This window comes from Chamaea fasciata, unplaced genomic scaffold (assembly GCF_029207755.1).
Source record: "Chamaea fasciata isolate MVZ Bird 193981 ecotype frontalis unplaced genomic scaffold, bChaFas1.0.hap1 SCAF_19, whole genome shotgun sequence".
Classification (NCBI taxonomy): Eukaryota; Metazoa; Chordata; class Aves; order Passeriformes; family Sylviidae; genus Chamaea; species Chamaea fasciata.
Window position 1 is genome coordinate 9,997,862 of NW_027094104.1, and position 19,314 is coordinate 10,017,175.

At 44.7% G+C, this 19,314-nt stretch overlaps 1 protein-coding gene across 1 annotated transcript; it reads right to left on the minus strand.

The window, feature by feature from the left end:
- Positions 1-242: 242 nt before the first annotated feature.
- On the minus strand, positions 243-16,415 carry LOC136299136 (myosin heavy chain, skeletal muscle, adult). The gene is made up of 38 exons (XM_066200484.1): positions 16,164-16,415; positions 15,933-16,076; positions 15,685-15,841; positions 14,047-14,074; positions 13,834-13,948; positions 13,662-13,754; positions 13,501-13,564; positions 13,306-13,404; positions 13,096-13,199; positions 12,867-13,005; positions 12,117-12,235; positions 11,869-12,018; positions 11,132-11,302; positions 10,696-11,005; positions 10,467-10,540; positions 9,468-9,555; positions 9,256-9,373; positions 8,821-8,944; positions 8,027-8,163; positions 7,670-7,925; positions 6,440-6,682; positions 6,161-6,337; positions 5,930-6,075; positions 5,751-5,841; positions 5,273-5,662; positions 4,995-5,121; positions 4,699-4,817; positions 4,047-4,243; positions 3,511-3,694; positions 3,259-3,424; positions 2,964-3,088; positions 2,508-2,816; positions 2,210-2,413; positions 1,821-1,946; positions 1,557-1,727; positions 1,360-1,464; positions 1,123-1,218; positions 243-532 (listed from the first exon to the last, which is right to left on the minus strand). The coding sequence occupies exons 1-38, from the start codon at positions 16,368-16,370 to the stop codon at positions 377-379; spliced, it is 5,829 nt and encodes a 1,942-aa protein (XP_066056581.1). The 5' UTR covers positions 16,371-16,415; the 3' UTR covers positions 243-376.
- Between the last annotated feature and the right edge of the window lie 2,899 nt (positions 16,416-19,314).

Genomic DNA, 19,314 nt, shown 5'->3' on the forward strand with positions numbered 1-19,314 from the left:
ACAGGACAAATAAGTTTTCTCTTTCACTCTCTGTCTTTCAGGCTTACTTTTGTGAGTGAGAAGGTTTCTTTAATCATTGGCTAAAGTGTTCTAGAAGGAATAATCATTTGGATATTAGATGATAAAAAGCTGTACCACCACAACGCTACACAAAGGTTTTACAAGACAAAGCAGTGTCCAAAGACTAATGGTGATACAGACCTCATCTGTAAAAAAGAAAAATAAATGAAAACTACGGCTCGTTATGTGAATGCAAATGAATCTACTCTTTATTCCCTATGTATTTAGATGGTTCCAACTATGAAATCTGGAAGACAGTGACAGAGGGTTCACATTTTGCGCAGCCCTCAGGTCACTTTGCTGCCTCATGACATTCTCATTCTTCCTCTTCTATTTTCTTGCCATGCATGTCCCGGCTCTTCACCCGGAGCTTGTTGACCTGGGACTCTGCAATGTCAGCCCGCTCCTCGGCTTCCTCCAGCTCGTGCTGGATCTTGCGGAACTTGGAGAGGTTGACATTGGACAGCTCCTCCTGTGTGGGGAAAGGGAGTCAGTGGTGAGGAGCCCAGGGCAGGGGTTTCACTCCTGCTGCAAGTCAGCCTTGCAAATCTGCATCCTGCTCCCACCACTGCTCACACATCAGCCTCAAACAGAGCTCCTCATCCTCCCCTTTTCAGGACCCTACTGGGACAAGATTCACCAGGACTGTGTCACAAGTGAGGAGCAATTTCACCCCTTGGATTTATCATTTCTGTACTTTCCCTCCCACTAGATCCTGCCCAATAGTCAGTGTGACTTACTGGGTTAGGAAGACCCTGAAGCCCTCTGCTGCTGATTATTGGCAGAGATTCAGGAACCTGTCATCAGTGGGTGTGGCCCCTGGGTTTGTTTACTCAGGCCTCCTGTGTGGAACAGGCTGCACAACTTCCCTTAAAGAATGTCCCTGACCACAGGGTGCCCAGAGCTCACCAGGGCCTCATGACAAAATAGCAAAACAGCGCGGCCAAGATAGTTGTGTCTCGGAAATTTCTTTCATAACCCTCTCCTGGTATTCAGCCTCATTAAGTGTGTGTCCTGCCCCAAGGGAATGTGGCCTTTGCCCTTTCTCCAAGCAATACTTACAGCTTCCTCAGCCTGTCTCTTGTAGGATTTCACTTTCATTTGCAGCTTGTCAACCAGATCCTGCAGCCTGAGGACATTCTTCCTGTCTTCCTCAGACTAGAGTGGATGATGAACAGGAAAGAGAGTCAATTCTTGCTTCTGCATCACACAAGGTGAACAATTCCCCTTGGGGATGGTGTGTGTAAAATGTGCCTGGCTGTGAGCCAACGGTGCCAGAGCAGTCTCCTCCTGCCTTACCTGGTAGGTCAGTTCCTTCACCCTCCGCTCGTACTTGCGCACACCCTTCACGGCTTCAGCGCTGCGCTTCTGCTCAGCATCAACCTCCCCTTCCAGCTCCCGCACCTGCAAGGACAAGCCCAGCCCTGCAGCTTCCCTGACAATGTCTCTGCAAGACATTGAGTGTCTCACTCACACACAACCCCAGCCCTACACACCCTGGCCTCCAGCTTCTGAAGTTGCTTCTTCCCTCCCTTCAGTGCCAATTGCTCAGCCTCCTCCAGACGGTGCTGCAGGTCCTTCACCGTCTGGTCCAGGTTCTTCTTCATCCTCTCCAGGTGGGCACTGGTGTCCTGCTCCTTCTTCAGCTCTTCTGCCATCATGGCCGCCTGATCAGAGCAAAGGGTCAAAGCCATTTTAGGACTGGAGATATTTTGGGAGAGTACATTCCCCATCAGCAATGCCAGGAGTGCGCAACTCACATCTGTGATGGCCTTCTTGGCCTTCTCCTCAGCATTGCGGGCTTCCTGGATGGTATCCTCCATTTCACTCTGGATCTGGGAAATGTCTGTTTCCAGCTTCTTCTTGGTGTTGATCAAGCTGGTGTTCTGTGCAACAGGAAAGACAGGATTCCAACTGTCAGACCAAATGCCTCCACATTAAGGCCTGAAAACATGGATAGAGTTTAGGAAAATCTTTAGTGCAAAAGACTTCTTTAGCACCAGAGCAGTAAACCAGGAATGGGAGGGCTCGCTGGAACATATTACAGCACACTTCTTCAAATATTTAAACAGAAATCACTTACAAGATGCATAAGAATTTAATTTTTGTTATCATTTGTGAATGGGAATAATTTCTAGCAGGGCCTGACCTGGGTATGGAGGAGCTGTGCACGTTCAGTGGCATCCAGAAGCTCCTGCTCAGCCAGTTTTCTTGATCTCTCTGTCTGCTCCAGGGCTGCCCGGAGCTCCTCAACTTCAGCCTGCAGCAGGTTTGCCCTGCGCTCCACCATGGCCACCTGCTCCTTCAGGTCATCCTGTGTCCTGAGAGCATCATCCAGGTGCAGCTGAGTGTCCTGGAAAGAGACACAAGAGAAATTACCAGGCGTCAGTTCTGTGGAGAAAATGTCAAGGATCTCATTTGTCTTTCTGTAGCTCTTCTGAACAGACCTTGAGCACTGCCTGGGTGTTTCTCAGATTCTTCTGTGCCTCTGCAGCCACACGATTGGCATGGCTCAGCTGGATCTCCATTTCATTCAGATCTCCCTCCATCTTCTTCTTCAGCCTCAGGGCTTCATTCCTGCTCCTGATCTCAGCATCCAGAGTGCTCTGCATGGAGTCCACAACTCGCAGGTGGTTTCTCTTCAGCTGGTCAATCTCCTCATCCTTCTCTGCTATTTTCCTGTCGATCTCAGACTTGACTTGGTTGAGTTCAAGCTGCAGGCGCAGGATCTTTCCCTCCTCATGTTCCAGGGAGGCCTGCACAATTCAGCAAGAAGAGTGTCTTACTTTCTAGTTAATCTGTTTTGCATTTCCACATGAAAGCTGGGCTTATTTCCTGAAGTCTCTTCAGAGGATTACACCCATACTTTTAGTAGGGATTCCATTTATCAACATTGTATGTACCTCAGCTTCCTCCAGGGAGGCTTGCAGTTCAGATTTCTCCTGCTCAATCTGCTTCTTGACTTTCTCCAGCTCATGAATTGCCTTCCCTCCCTCCGCAATCTGCTCCGTCAGGTCAGAAATCTCCTCTGTGGGAACAAAGACCAATGGCATGGTCAGGCACAGAGCAGAATGGGAAGGGTCCTGTCCACCAAGGGGACAGGCATCTCTGCAGACCTGCAGGCACAGACCCATGAGGAATGGTGATAATGGCTGATAGTGAGCAAGGCCAGCGAGGAGCAGAGGGCCAGGGACTTACGCTGCAAGTTCTTGTTCTCCCGCTTCATTGTTTCCAGGTGGTCCAAGGACTCCTCATAGGCATTCTTCATCTTGAACAGCTCCGTGCTGAGAGAGCGCGACTCCTTCTGCGAGGCCTCCAGCTCAGCCTGCGTTTCCTCATACTTCTGCTTCCATTCTGCCAGGATCTGGAGAGAAACAGGGTGTGAGTCGGGCTGTGGCCATCATGGGGCCATGCTCCGACCAGGAGTGCTGGTTCTGGAGACCAAAAGACCTTGTCAAAGTTCTTCTGCTTCTTATCCAGAGCAGCGCAGGCAGCATTGGATCTCTCCACATCAATCATCAGGTCCTCCACTTCATTCTGCAGCCTCTGCTTTGTTTTTTCCAGGGAGGCACATTTGGCATTGACAGCCTCAACATGTTCCTCTGCATCCTGCAGACGCTGAGCCAGCTTCTTCCTGGGATGAGGGAAGTACAGTTGCATGTAAGAGTTTAGAAGGGCATCAGTTCTACAGCATCATAAGTGGGCAGGTTTATCACTTTGGGGGGTTTTGAGCCAAGAACTTTTGACAGATAAAAAAGGATCTATACTTTGCTGTGTCCTATCACTATGGAGGCTTAGGCATGTCTTCGCACACGTAAAGCCTGCTTTCTTTTCCAATCTACACTTATTCTCTCCCTCCATCTCTCCCCTGTTTTTTACACGAACAGTATATTCTATCTCATTCTTGTCTTAACCCACTCTCAGAGATTCCAATTTCCCTTGACCAGTTTAATCCCACCATTGGCCATCCTGCCCTCCCCACGTACTTGGCCTCCTCGAGCTCCTCCGTGCGCTGAATCGCGTCAGTCTCATATTTGGTTCTCCACTGGGCCACTTCCCCATTGGCCTTGGACAGGGCTCGCTGCAGCTCCCCCTTGGCCTCCTGCTCCTCCTCATATTGTTCGCGGAGCAAGTCACAGTCGTGGCGAGCGGACTGCAGGGCGTGGGCCAGGGCATTCTTGGCCTGTGGGGACATTGGGTTTAGTAACCTGAATACTTATCTCGAAATGCCTCTTGACGGTGAACTTGACAGTGAAAATGGACTGCAGCTCTAACTGGGCAAATGTAGAGCTTGGAGCTGGTGAAGCCCTCATTGACGCATTCTGAGCATCAGGACACATTAGTGACAGCTCCTCTGGGGACAGTAATCTGTTGTTTGTGTTAATGTGTGGCTGAATTGTGCCTTAGAAAGGTTAATCAGAATCTCATGGAAGAAGCCCATGTGGATGACTTCCTCCAGCACCTAAAGTACCCTGCTTCCTTCCCTCTGTAGTGGAAGAAGAGGGGCTTGTGCATTAGTGTTATTCCCTCCACTCCTGTGTGTTTTTAAGGAAGGAACATTGAAGCAGTCCAGTGTCAGACAGGATTCTGCAGATTTTGGGAATGATGCAGGCTGTGGAAAATAGGGTACTTCCAGACCTTGATCTCTTCCTCTAGATGTCTCTTGAGTTCCTCAATCTGTTGGGTAAATCCTTGCTTGCCCCTAGACAGCTGAGAAATCAGAGCATCTTTCTCCTCCACCTGGCGAGAGTATTCACCTGGGAAGGGAAAGGGACAAAAGGAAGCAGACTGGTCCTCCTATGACACCTTCTGCCTGTAAAACCACATAACCAGGAATGGCCTGGAGCGTTTATACCAGCTGTCATCTTGTGCCCTCTGGCTTGCTCAGGGCATGCAGGTCCTGTCGTTGAACTGTGGGTAGGAGGACATCTCACCTGACTCTGTCTGCAGACGAGCTCTTTGCGTATTGAGGTCGTTGATCATGCGCTGATTCTGCTCCTCCTTGGTTTTAAGCTCACTCAGCTGATCTTCCAGTGTGCGGCACATCTTCTCCAGGTTGGCCTAGAGAGGAAATACGGGAAGGGAAAGACATGATGGACTGCATTCTGCCCCATTGTCACAGTGGGGATTTTGTTTCTGGGAGTGTGTCTGGAAGAGGCAGCTTTTGTGCCCCACTTTGTTCTGCTGAGCATTTTCTCCAGCAACTCCATACCTTGGCTTTGGAGACAGACTCCATGTTGCTGGCCAAGTCATCAATCTCCATCTTCAGCTCGCTTTTCTCCTTCTCCAGCTTCTGCTTCACGCGTTGCAGATTGTCGATCTGCTCCCCCAGCTCAGCTGTGCTGTCCGCGTGCTTCTTGCGCAGGGCGGCAGCCGTGGCTTCGTGCTGCAGCGTGGCCTCTTCCAGGTCACGCCGCATCTTCTGGAATTCTGCCTCACGCTTCTTGTTCATCTCAACCTGAGCTGCTGTGGCCCCTCCTGCCTCTTCCAGGCGCTCACTGATCTCCTCCAGCTCCCTGGACAGGTCAGCCCGATGCTTCTCTGCTTTAGCACGAGAGGTTCGCTCGGCCTCAATTTCCTCCTCCAGCTCCTCAATGCGGGCCTGCAAAACACCAGGGACCCTTCACACCCGTGCCCTCCTCATGCCTGAGCTGAGCCTGAGCATGGGAGGGGAGGGAACAGAGACTTGCCTGCAACTCCTTGATTTTCTTCTGAAGCTGCATGCCCAGGGCTTGTTCATCCTCGATCTTGCTCTGGATCTGGCTGATTTCAAAGTCTTTCCTTTGGGCAAAGTGAACCACGTTAGAGTTCAAAGAAAAAAAGACAAGTGCTGCAGCCCAGCACTCAGGTGGCCCAGAGCCACACTTACTTCTTCAGCTTCTCATCCAGCTGCTGCTTATCATTCTCCAAATCCATGATGCTGTCCTGGGCCAGCTTCAGGTCTCCTTCCAGTTTCCTCTTAGCTCTCTCCAGGTCCATGCGCAGTTTCTTCTCTTGCTCCAGGGACCCTTCCAGCTAAACACAACAAGACCATCAGGGCTCTGCCAGCCAGGCCAGGCTCCATACCTGTCCTGTTCCTGCTCCATGTCTGTGTGCTTACATCGTCCACTTGCTGTTCCAGCTTGGTCTTGGCTTTGGTCAGAGTATTGACTTTGTCTTCCTCTACCTGCAGGTCATCCAGGGTCTGCTGATGGGCCTCTTGGAGGGCTTTCTTCTCTTTTGTCAGCTTGGCGATGGTCTCGTCCAAGGCTGCCATCTCCTCAGTCAGGTTTTTCACCTTCATGAACAAAGGAGCAAGCACAGAGAGAAAATAGTGCTTAAAATCTTTATAACAAGAGAATTCTTTTCCAGAGTGCAAGTGGCAGGTTCTACCTCATACCTTGTTTTCGGTGGCATGTTTTTCCTTCTCCACCTTGGCCAGTGTTAGCTCAAGGTCATCAATATCTTTCTTCAGCTCTGAACATTCATCCTCCAGTTTCCTCTTCTTGGCTGTCAGCTCAGCATTAATTTCCTCTTCATCCTCAGCCCTTTCAGTCACCTCCTTGATTTTGGCTTCCAGCTGTATTTTGGTTTTGATGAGCTGGTCACATCTTTCCTCAGCATCAGCCAAGCTATCTGCTTCCTGGTAGGGAGACAGAATTTTGTGGGTTTTGAAGTTTCTCTGCTCCACCTTTTTTAATCACAGAATAGGTGGGTTTAAAAGTAGCAGTTGAACTGGACCTTCAAGTCCAGCAACAGTAGGATCTTGAGTGGTGTCTACTGGGAAGCCTTGTAATTTGGAATTAATATTTATTCCAAAGTTTTTGTGCCTCATAAATTTGTCTCCTGGGACACTTATCTATGAGAATGCCTCATAGCACAAGGACTAATGCAGAACAGAACATTCTAATTCAATTTCTATTTTCATCCTGAGCAAGGGCTTGGAATATGCTTTTTTTCTCATGGAAACTGTATCTACTCACTTTTTCTTTTTAGTTGTCTCAACAAAGACTTAAAATATGTGTTATTTAGAGGCTTTTCAAAATTTGAGAATCCTTTTTTGAGAAGGAAATGTATCATTTTTTTACAGACTGCATGGCCAATAGAGCTCTGGCCTGTCAGCTACCTCTGTGGCTTCTTTCCAGGCCATGTTTGGGATGTTCTGTGGTAGCTAGCTGGTCGTTTCATTGGGTGTTAAGGAACTCCCTTGTGCTCTTTGAGTTTGAATGGGAAATATCAATGCTTCTGGAAATAATCAAGGCTTTCTTGTATAGCTGTAAGTAGGACAAGTTGACCTCTCTCAGGTTTGCCTTTACTGTGTTAGACAGAAGCAGTGCTTTGAAAGTTGAGATGTTTCCCTTCCAGCTCCAAGTTCTCTGCTGTTCAATACACATTGGGTGGCATTACATGGCTCTTCCTCAGACAACAGCAATGTGGTGAGTGCCATGTGAGCCTTCCAGGATTCTCACTATGCCCCTGCCAGGGCCTGTTTACTCAATATTAGAGTGCCTCAGAGTGATTTAGACTGTTTTCTACCACCCATTAATTCCTGTGAGTCTCTGTGCAGGACAAGAGGCATTCTGACAGTATATCATTCTTCTTCCAGGGAAAAATGAACAGTGATACTCACTGCCTGCACTTGGAGCTGCAGGTCATTTTTCTCCTGCACCAAGGCCACCATTTTCTCTTCCAGCTCCTTCCGCTTTGCCTCAGACTTTGCAAGCTCCTCCTTGGTTTTCTCAAATTCTTCCTTCATGTTGGCCATTTCCTTCTCGGATTCTGCACTCTTCAGCAAGGGCTTGATCTTGAAGAACAGCTTCATCCATGGCCAGTGTTTGACATTCATGAATGAACGAACGTTGTACTGGATGCAGAAGATGGACTCCCTGAAATTAAGTTCTCGCAGTTATTATATGATTTGGTGTGACTAATTTGAACTTCATCAGTAAAGTTCCATGAAAATCAAGTAAATATGAGAAATATCTACCTCCTCTCCACCATTCTCTTATACTCCACTCTCATCAGGAAGCCCCTGCACCTGGCTTGTGTGCGAGTGATGATTTCTGCCAGCTTGTCATCTCGCATCTCTTCCAGGAGTCCCAGCAACCCAGCTTTGAAGAACACCTTGAGGAAGGAAATGTTGCACCATGTCATTGTGATGTACGACAGAACAGAACCACAGAGACATTCACATTGCTGAAAGACTTTAATGGCCATGAGCAGTATCACCTTGGGCCCTCTCTCAAGTCCTCTGTCCAAAGTCTCATGACTTCCCATAATCTCAGCCCTACGCATTCAGTCGTTGTCTCAGCTATGTGTCATGAGTCCTGATTTCCAGTTCAGCCGCAGCCTCAGCCACACCTGTGCCTGGTCATGGACACCGGTGAGCTCTGCCCTGGCCTATTAACTTAATTCATGGCTTGATGTTAGACCAGTCTCACTGCTGTGTATAGTATAGGTCCATTAATTAATGGCTAGGGCCTTGCCTTTTTAGCCTATCTATATCTGACCCTGACAGATCTTGAAAACCAAGGTTTTATGGCTTCAACTTAGGCCATCCTTACTGTAACAAACTTGACTAATGGTGTGGACTCTTGGTTGGGTCTGACTACCATTCCTGGGTCATCCTGACTTGCCTTCATTGAGTACTGTGAGATTGAGCATTTGCTGATAGCAGCCCCCAGTCTGGAAGCTCTGTTATGTTTTTGTGCTGTGCCTGATCCCCTGACAGAGCCCACTCTTAATTCTTTTGACAAACTTTTAACACAGGTTTGTTTTTACCTTGGTGTGACCAAATTTGTACTGGGTATGGTCTACATCAATGGACCCAAGGAGCTTCTCTGAAGCTTTCTTGTTGTCCATGAACTGTCCCTCTGGGATAGCACTGGCATTAAGTACTCTATATCTGCAAAAGGAAACAAAACATGAAGAAACCACAGTCATTTAACCACCACCAGAACATTTCAGACTGTACCACTGAACCAATCTCATGCCTGGAGATGGTTCATCCTCTCAGGACAGGATACGGGAAATTTTTTAAATAGTAATTCTAAGAACAGAACAATCCTTATCTCAGAACAGCCACATCATCATAAACCGATGGTGAAAAATCTATATTAATGATCAGTACCATTTAAAATAAAAAGTTCAAAGTATATTATAACAATCAGGCTCTTCAGCTTGGTCTGAATTGGCAGAGGGATGCAGAGCTCTTACCTCTGCTTGAAGTCAGCATAGAGGACTCTACTGGGGAACCCTTTCCTGCAAATCCTGATCCCTTCCAGCACGCCGTTACAGCGCAGCTGGTGCAGCACCAGCTCGTGCTCCATGGCCCCTGGAAAATACCACCATTAGTGACTCCCCTGCTGTTTGACACTCAGGAGAAGAGCAGCTGCTGCTCAAGCTTTCCTCTTCTTGGCTTGCCTTACCAGGTGTTTTAGTTTCATTTGGGATGATGCACCGTACAAAATGGGGGTGAGTGCTTCTCAGGTTAGCCATCAGCTTGTTTAAATTCTCCTGTGAGATCATGAAATGAAGTTTACATTACTAAGTGTAAGCACTGGAATCTTAACTGTAAATGTATCAAATTGGTGTTTCAGGATGAAGACCTATCTTCTGTAAAAAAACTTGCAGGACTCTCAAAAGGAAAATTAGAAGCTGAAGGCTCCCTAATTTTGATTTTGAAGTTCTTTTATACAATAACAGTAAGTATTACTTTTCTTTGACCTCCTCATCCAAATACAGGGCTATCATCTCACATATTTCCTTTGAGCTCATAATTCTTGTGGCATATTGTTGGGGGGGATCTTAAATAAAGGATGTACTCTTCATCAAGCATGACTAGCATCTGATTTGTCAGCTAAGTAAGTTGTTTCTAAGTGGAGGGGATAATTTTATAGTCCATATAAAATGACCATTTTAATAGTAATTCAGTCTCAAACTTTAAAGACATAAATGAAAACTGACCTTGCAAGTCATCAATTTGATATAATTTAACCTTCACTCTTTTTCCACACAGAAATCAAGTCATGGTCTTAAAATCCTATCATCTTGGGGTAATTTCTTTTGCTTTTTATGTTTGATCTATTATTTTCAAATTTTACTGGAAGTCAGTACTGAAAATCTGCCTAGAGACATAAAACAAGTCGAGGAAATATATCTGAATGCTATGGAGAGGATTTTAAGGAAGTTAGCTGATAAGTTTACTCACTCCCACATAAGTAGGTGAACTTAACTCGTCTGATACTTTTGTGGAATATTCAAAAAAGGGCATGGGCATTATGAAAGGAATAGACTGTAAGTTCCAAGGATGGAAAGGAAAGGATTTTAAAGGATGACAAGAGTTATATCCAAAATGGAAACAGAACTTTCAGATTCAGAATAAAAATGCTTCCCAACTTCAAGGAGAAAATGAATACTCTAATTACCCTGAAAAGAGCTGAGACAGTCTGGAAAGAAGAACCCTTCTTCTTGCCTCCCTTCTTGCCACCACCACCAGCATCTGAAAATCAAAGAAAAGAAAAGAAAGTTTAATAATATGGACAATATATAATGGATACTACAGAACACAAAGCCACTTTATATTTTTAGTATTTGCAGCTTTAATTGCCAGAAAACTTTGTCCCACATTGAAAATAGAATTTCCACAAAACTGACCGGCATCTGCTCCACCATAAGAAGCAAAGAGTAAAGCCAGAGTCTTCACAGATGATTTCTGGTACAGCCCAATGACAGTTTCATTCAGAGGGTCCTTGTTCTTCTCCAGCCAGCCAGAGATGTTGTAGTCCACTGTTCCAGCGTAGTGCACCAGGGAGAAGTGGGCCTCAGCCTTGCCTTTGGCAGGCTTGGGCTTCTGGAAGTTGTTGGACTTGCCCAGGTGCTGGTCATAGAGCTTGTTCTTGAAAGAGGTGTCAGTTGCCTTGGGGAACATGCACTCCTCTTCCAGGATGGAGAAGATGCCCATGGGCTGGGAGAAATCACAAGAAGTGACAAGGAAAGGTTATAATGGAAATATTCAATATCACTTTGGAGGGGACGTTCAGCTGCCTGGTCTACTGGAAGGAGCCATCATATACTTGCATGGGAAAGGTACCTTCTCAATGAGCTCAATGCAGGCAGCCAGGTCCATGCCAAAGTCAATGAACTCCCATTCAATGCCCTCCTTCTTGTACTCCTCCTGCTCCAGCACGAACATGTGGTGGTTGAAGAACTGTTGCAGTTTCTCATTGGTGAAGTTGATGCACAGCTGCTCAAAGCTGTTGAACTGCCCAAAGCAAGCAAAGGTGCACAGGTTCTCAAGGAGTGCCAAAACCCACAGGCCTTTGCTGCCATTCTCCTAAGGCTGTTTCAAGTTGAAACACCAGTCCCAACCCTACTGTACCACCATGTCTTTCCTTAGCAGACCTTCTACTCTAACACTCACTGTCCTTGGAGGACATTTTAATTATTGCTTCACAAATCAAGCCAAAAGCTACAATTCTTTTTCACTGTGCTACTCAATTGCAAATTCTGGTAAGCTCAGTCGCTCCATGGTGTCAGTTCTCTGAGCTCCTGGACAGTAGAAACCTCCTCAGTGTACCACCCAAGAGTTTCCCTGTCCTTCCATCAATAATCTGGGGGGTTTTGGGTTCTGACACAGAAGTCCTTGCATCATCACTGCATTCACAGCACAGGAAACTTGCTGTGAACTTGTTCAGACCACTACCTTTACAAGAGCATCCACCCCTTTGGCCCACAGCTGTGTGAGCCTTAGTCCTCTATGTGTTTCTGAGTGCTCATGACCCCTCCTTGCCCATCGCTTGACTATGGTGACAAATCTCTGCTGCTTACATCAAAGATTTCAAAGCCAGCAATGTCCAGGACACCAATGAAGTACTGCCTGGGCTGCTTTGTGTCCAGCTGTTGGTTGATTCGAATAACCATCCACAGGAACATTTTCTCAAACACTGCTTTTGCCAGGGCACCCACTGAGTTGTTCACCTAGAGCAGAGGAGACAGGACTGGAGTTACGTCTGAGGGGCAAAGAAAAACACCCACCTACTCTTTCAAGCTGTGCACTTTCAACTGTCAGATGTTACCTGTGTCACGTTTTGACCTTTGGTCACATATTCATTCCCAACCTTGACTCGGGGGTAACACAAGGCCTTGAGAAATTCAGCTGAGTTTAGGCCCATTAGGTAGGCAGCCTTGTCAGCCACTAGAGGTGGGGAGAGAGAAAAGCATTTATGGATAATCTGTAGAATCCAGGTGATGTGAACAACCCTGCTGCTCATGTTTTAGGAATGGAAGAATATTTATCTCCTCCCATACAGTAGGCCTGTGAAGGAATACAAATTCTGGGCACTACTGATGGTTTTCTTTGAAAGCAAAAACAAACATGGCTTGGATAGAAAGAACTTGAACCTGGAATTTCCCAGAAGAACAAGAGCGTTCAGCAAAACATAAGCCAAGGCATGTTCTCTTTCTGTGGGGAGGAGATTTCTGGGAAGCACAGTTTGCAGGAGTTATTTCACCACAATTGCCCATCAGGGTGTCTTAGTGCTTTGAGTTTTTCAAGAAAGGGAGAGAGATATCCTGTGTTGAAATTGAAGCTCCTGCTTTCAGGCAGCTTGTGTTTGGGTAGCCACCATTGGATAGAATACTGGAATAATAGAACTTCCCATGGCTAGGAAAGAACAGCTGCAGTAAGAGGGACCAAGGGCAAAAAAGAAATTCTCATTGTTTGATGTGGAGACTGGGGCAACTGCAGTGTGCCTCTGGAGGCTAATACATAATCTCAGGAGGCAGAGAAGGGCTTGGCAGAAATCAGCCCCTGAATATTCTGATACCTTCAGTGCCATCAGGCTCTGCCTGCTCCTCTCGTTGCTTCTGCTTGAACTTCAGGTTCCCATAGTGCATGACAGCCCCTGTCAGCTTGTAGATGGCTGTTTTCTCATCAGCACTGAAGCCCAGGATGTCAATGGCACTCTGCAGTCAAAATAATGAATTCAATAATATGTCTTTAGCAGGTCAGAGATGAGACATGCCCAGTAGGTACCCTGTTGCTGTATTACTTACATCTGTAGCCATCAGCTCCTCCTGGTCATCAATGCTGGGGACAGTGACCTCCCCTTGACTCACATAGTGGAAATCATAAGGGTTGGTGGTGATGAGCAGCATGTCTGAAAGCAGGAAGAGGCAAGGCTTAGGCTTCCTTTTGCCAATCAGGTGAGGGAGGGAACTGTTCCTCAGTGATCAACCCCCAAAAGTCATAATGCTCTTTCCTACCAATGAGCTCTGGCTTCTTGTTGGACATGATCTGATAAAAGATGTGGTAGCTCCTTTCCGCCTTCAGCTGGAAAGTGACTCTGGACTTCTCCAGAAGATCTGGAAGGATTGTTGGAGAGAGTCAGACACTTGTGGGAATATACATGGAGATGGGAATTTGGGAAGGGATGGGAGCAGTCCAGGAGAATCTCTTACAAGTTTCAATGTCAGCAGAAGCCAGTTTGCCTGTGGCACCAAAGTGGATTCTGATGAATTTACCCTGAAAGCAGCAGGAAAGTCAATCAAGACTTATTTTACCAATCTGGACAGCAAGAATATTTAAACTAGTATTGATGGTTGTCCCAATAACAACTCACAAAGCGTGAGGAGTTGTCATTCCTCACGGTCTTGGCATTTCCAAAGGCCTCCAGCAGTGGGTTGGCACTGATGATTTGATCCTCAAGTGTCCCCTAAAACAGAAGTCTTCTTGTCACGATCTAGCTCATCAGGAAATTGAAGAGTTGCAGGTTCCTAGCCCTGGGACCTCACCTGCATTTTGCCGGAGGTCTGCTCCTCCTTCTTCTTGTCCCCACTGGCTGCAATTGTTGCAAAGTACTGGATGACACGCTTTGTGTTGACAGTCTTCCCGGCCCCGGATTCTCCGCTGCCAAAGCCAAGGGAGAAGCAGAGGGTGCGTGGTCAGGCAGGAGGTCCCCTGGCCCCGGGCAGCCCCGCAGGGACCCGTGCAGGGGGTGTACGTACGTGATCAGGATGGACTGGTTCTCCCGATCTGTGAACAAGGCAGAGAAGAAGAGATTGTTATTATGTGTCATGAATATCATTGAGAAAATTGTTCCTGTGACTTTTAGAAGATGTGCTAGCAGTAGGCATCTATTTCCATTAAAAAACCTGTCTACCATCACCTCTACTTCCTTTTATATATTTAATGTTCTTAGATTCAGCTGGGAAGCTGATGTCTTGACCCTGAGGTGATGCCAGGTATCGGACACATGCACTTCTTTTTCTGGATATTCCCTTCATGTCCCGCTGTTCATTTGGTTTATGAAAATGATGGCAGCTAAGGATCAATTTTGTAGGGTTACTGATTAAATGGTCCATTAGTAAGCTGAATTGAACTGGAGAATGTGCTTCTCATAAACTTTATTACATAGGAACAACCACTCCTGATCTGTCTATGTGCCTCCTAAATAGTGATGTTGTTGGCCAATTGGTTATTGCCTAAAGAAAATCAGAGTAACATCATAAATATGTAGTAACCTTTACCAGAGTAGTCTGCCATGCTCTAGAGTATTCAAATTTTGGTACTTCCAAAATTAGATTTGATATTTCTCTTTTCCATATCTTGAGCTGAGTTTGCTTTCCACAATTTTGTCTGGTTGCTTTTCTAACCTATGCTCCCACTGGGACTCCATTGACAAAATCTTTGCATTATAAAAACTGAAAAATCTCTAGGAAATCTGAATAGACTAAACCATTAGGCATCTAACGCTTAGTGGAGGAGTCTGGGTTTGCACTCCAAGGGTTTCTGTGTGTCTTATGAAGTTGTCAGCAAGGGTAAATATATGACAACTTACACAAATGCGACTCTGATAAGACACAGTACTCAAACAGCAATTTAATATTTTTTTTTCATTGTATCCACTTCCAATTAACCTTCTTAAAGCTCTGAATGCTATAGAATTAAATACAGTAATTGGGGACAAAAGAGGAAAGAAGATTTCTTTTAACAAATTAAAATACATGTTATTATACTGTTATTTCTGACCAATCAGCTCTTTCATAAAGTTCTGAATATTTAGAAAATGCTAGAAAAGTTGTCACTACCCTTCTTTGGTATTTCTTTCCTTTATATTAATGCATGGAAAAGAAGAAATTTTTTCTGAGATGGAGGAAGAAAGTTATCAATTTTACAAGCAGGCTTCACTGCAATTTCTAACTGAGACTGCTTCCAGAGTTTTTGTAAACCTACCATAGGAACCATTGGCTCCAATGTTGAATGCACTTCCCTTTTACACACAGTGTTATTTACGGAAATTCACCCTAGTGATTTTTAGTTCTGCATAGCAGATCATTCAAAGAACAATCCCTTCACTTAAGTAAAAGAGGAACTTTAAAGAATGTCCAAGCTTCATTAATGGAAAATCTGTCAGTATATTCACTGTTAAATCATATCCTTTTAAATACACTGGACATGAAATTTTAACATTGATTTCCATAAACTTCACCTAAATGATGATGTTCAGTAAAAAACCTATTTACAGTGATGATAGAACATCCACCTTTACAGAAATGTTAAACTGAACTACTTTGCCATAAAAACTTTTTCTCCTTTGTGAGTCTTTACAGCTAAGAGATTTTAAAGAAAATCATGAAACTCACCAGTCAGCATGAACTGATAGGCGTTGTCAGAGATGGAGAAGATGTGTGGAGGGGCCTCCTGGCGCTTCTTGCCTCGGTAGGCCAACACCACCTCGGGGTTGTACACCGGCAGCCACTTGTAGGGGTTGACAGTGACGCAGAAGAGACCCGAGTAGGTCTGTGGGGAAGGGACACAGCACGTTGGCTTCCCCTGAGCCTGGCCCAGCAGCTCCTCAGGCTGCCCAAAGGAAGCTGCTGCTGCCACTTACGTAGATCATCCAGGCTGCGTAACGCTCTTTGAGGTTGTACAGCACAGCGGGTTCGTGCAGGTGGGTCATCATGGCCATGTCCTCGATTTTGTCATACTTGGGAGGGTTCATGGAGAAGATTTGATCTTCCTTCACCGTCAGGGTCTGCCACAGAAGAGAGAGATGCATGTATGTCAGCTAAGAACCCAGAGTTGGAATTAAATTTTATTTGTAAATTTTGCATTTATTCACCTCTCCACCTTCAGTCTTGACAGTGACCTTCCCTGCATCCTTACTCTCGATTTTCCCTTTCACATAGGACTCCTTTGCATGTACCACAAAGACAGATGTCTTGGCATCAAAAGGTTTGTTCTGGGCTTCAATTCTCTCCTTCTCTGACTTTCGAAGGTAAGGGGCTGCCTCGCCAAAGGCGGCCATGTCAGCGTCTGGAGCTGACATTGTTGCACTTCTTCAGGAGCCACAGTCAGCAGGGTCCTCTGTAGGCTACAAGATATGTTGTGTCAGTGAATGAACACTTTATGTCAAAGAAAAGATATTTCTTGCTCTTTGATCTTTTCGAATATTAAAGTAGGTATGAACAAGTCAAAACTTGTAGTTAAACTTCCCAGTCTTGGCTGAAAATACTTATATAGGTCACTAAAATTAATCCTTAGACATCCAGCTAAGAGACCAAGAGAACAGCAGTTTAGCATACAGTATGTTGTGAAGTTTAGCAGTACTATTTCAACTTTGTGAACTCTAGCAAATTTGGCTGTTCCCACAATAGAGTCTCTGATATTTTATTTTATTTTATTTTATTTTATTTTATTTTATTTTATTTTATTTTATTTTATTTTATTTTATTTTATTTTATATGCTACTGAAAGTCTCTGATTTTTTTTTTTTCTGATAGCAAATAGTGGCTTTCTAAAAATTACTTGCCATGGACAATTCATTTTGCATTATGACAGATATAAATGTTACCATTGCCTGTTCTCCCTTCCACAAATCTTGGATTTCATCTTGTTCCTTAAAAGTTGTCAAATTTTGTTATTGATTTTGGTGGCAGAGGTCACTTCTGCTTGAAAACATAACAACTCATTTTCACAGATATCCAGATCTAATATATAAGTTGAAGGAAAACATGCTGCCCTCAAATCTACAATCAAGTTACAGCTCATCGAGTCAGTCCATGACAGAAGTGGATATCCAAGTCTTATAGGAAGTTAAATGGAATAAAAAGGTGTATGTTTTGCCCAGCAGTTCACAGGAGCCAAACACTTACCTTGAAATTTTCTGTCAAGACTGGGCACAGCACTCCAAAGAGACTTTTATAGACTCTGGTATGCAGATGCTTTGGATGTTTCCTTGTCCTTCTGTCAAAATATATTTTGGCAAACCATCTTTGGCAAAATATTGTCTGGCAAACTTAACTAATGGCATAATTGTCATTTGACCTGATATATTTAGAAATGTTTTGCATCTTACCGTTCCTGTGGATACATTTTCTATAAATAGTCTGACAGGGCTATTAATATTGGAATCTGGACTAGTTGAGACACTTAAAGAACTTGGGTGTATGATTTATTGGTTCTTCTATGGTCTTTACAGGTAACTTAATCTTTGATCCAGATGGGATGCTTTGGCATTTCTGTACTTTTGCAGATGTAAAAGGGAAATAATGTATCTTGTACATGTGGTCCTATGAACTTAGAGCTTGCCTCTACATGATGAGAAAAGGCAGTTCCACAAAAGAAAAGTTATTATTAAAACTCTTTCAGTGATTCATTATATAGTATAATAAAAAGGGAAAAACCATGTGTATTGTGGGCCGGGAATATCAGATAAAGAAGAATTCAACAGACAGAAAGGTCAAATATGGTTTCAAGTTTGGACATGCAGTTTGTGCCTTTGCTGTGAAATGTGACTCCTTAGCTATAAAAGCAATTGAACATGTATGTGAATAAATCCACACTTGCTGTTTTTCAGAAATCAAAAAATTCAAAATGTGCATACTAGAGGAATGTTCACTATCGCAATAGTCAGTCATAAGTGATATAACAGACAATTCTTTGTAGTTTCAAACAAAAAAAAATTATTCATAATATCTCACACCTGAAAAAAAAACTAAATTATACTGTTTCTTGCAAATAATTTGTTGTTGCGAAAAAGTTGATGCTTCTGTTACAGGGCTGATGTGGAAGAAATGTATAACATTTTAAAAAAGCACTTTTGTTTCTAGGAAAAATATTCATATAAAATTATTTCTGTTACTCAAAATTTATTAAAGATTTTCTGAGGGGTAAGAGAGCCTAAGAGGCAAAAGTAACCTAGACCAGGAAATACTTTCAACCCTCAGTGGACACACAGTGAATAAATATGCAGTGATACTTCATGGTTCATGTCACACAAACATGAAGTCCTAACATGCCTTAAAGAGCTCAGGCCCATGTTGCTAATATTTATGTGCCTATTGTCAGTGTATACCAAGCAATGCTCTCAACCAAGTCAGGCCTTTACTACCTACAACTCCAAAAAAAATCTCAGCCCTTCTTCCCAAACACAACTCTACCCATATTCACAGACACAGCATTGGTCTGGGATCCTCTGCACTCTGACACATCCTCAGTACAGCACTCCCAAATCACAAATATCTTGCACTCTTACATATTCATGTAAGAATACAGTTTACAGCTCCAGCAAAAAGAGCTCTCAACAAGGTGTGCCTGTTTTGGAGCAGTATTGCTGTAGGCACTACTGTGAGAAAGGGCGAATTTGCCAGTAGTCCTGGAGAATGAGTGGTCAAGTTCTAGGAAAAAGGGCACTGTCACTTGAGCTGCTTTAAACGGTGTTAGCTCTGAACGTGCTCTTCTCCTGGTCACTGGCATTTTGATTATTAAAAGAGCTCAGCGGGTAAAGCTCAGTGAAGAGCAGAGGGGCAAGGTCAGTAAATGTGATCCAAGGAAATATCCAACATCAAGCACTGGCATGGGCATGAAAAGCTTGTTCCAAGGATGAGCATGCAACTTCCTGGAGTTCAAAACCAGAGCTCAGCCCTGGACTCCCTGAGCAGGGCAGGGGGAAGCTGGTGGAAACACCCTCTGCCCTGAGCAGGAGGAGCTCAGAAACAACCTGTGTAAAACCGTGAGCACAGAGGGGCGTCAGAAGTGCTGTGTCTGCACAATCTCTGACTTCCGTGGACATACAGAGCTTAGAGGACAAACCACAGAAAGGTTTGGGTTGGAAGGAACCTTAAGAGAATCATCTAGCGCAACACCACTGCGATGGGCAGGAATATCTTTGACTGGATCAGGTTGCTGAAAGCCCCATTGAAACTGAGCTTGCACACTTCCAATGATTCCGGGGCATTCCTGTATTCTGGAGCCAGTCTGTTCCTGTGTCT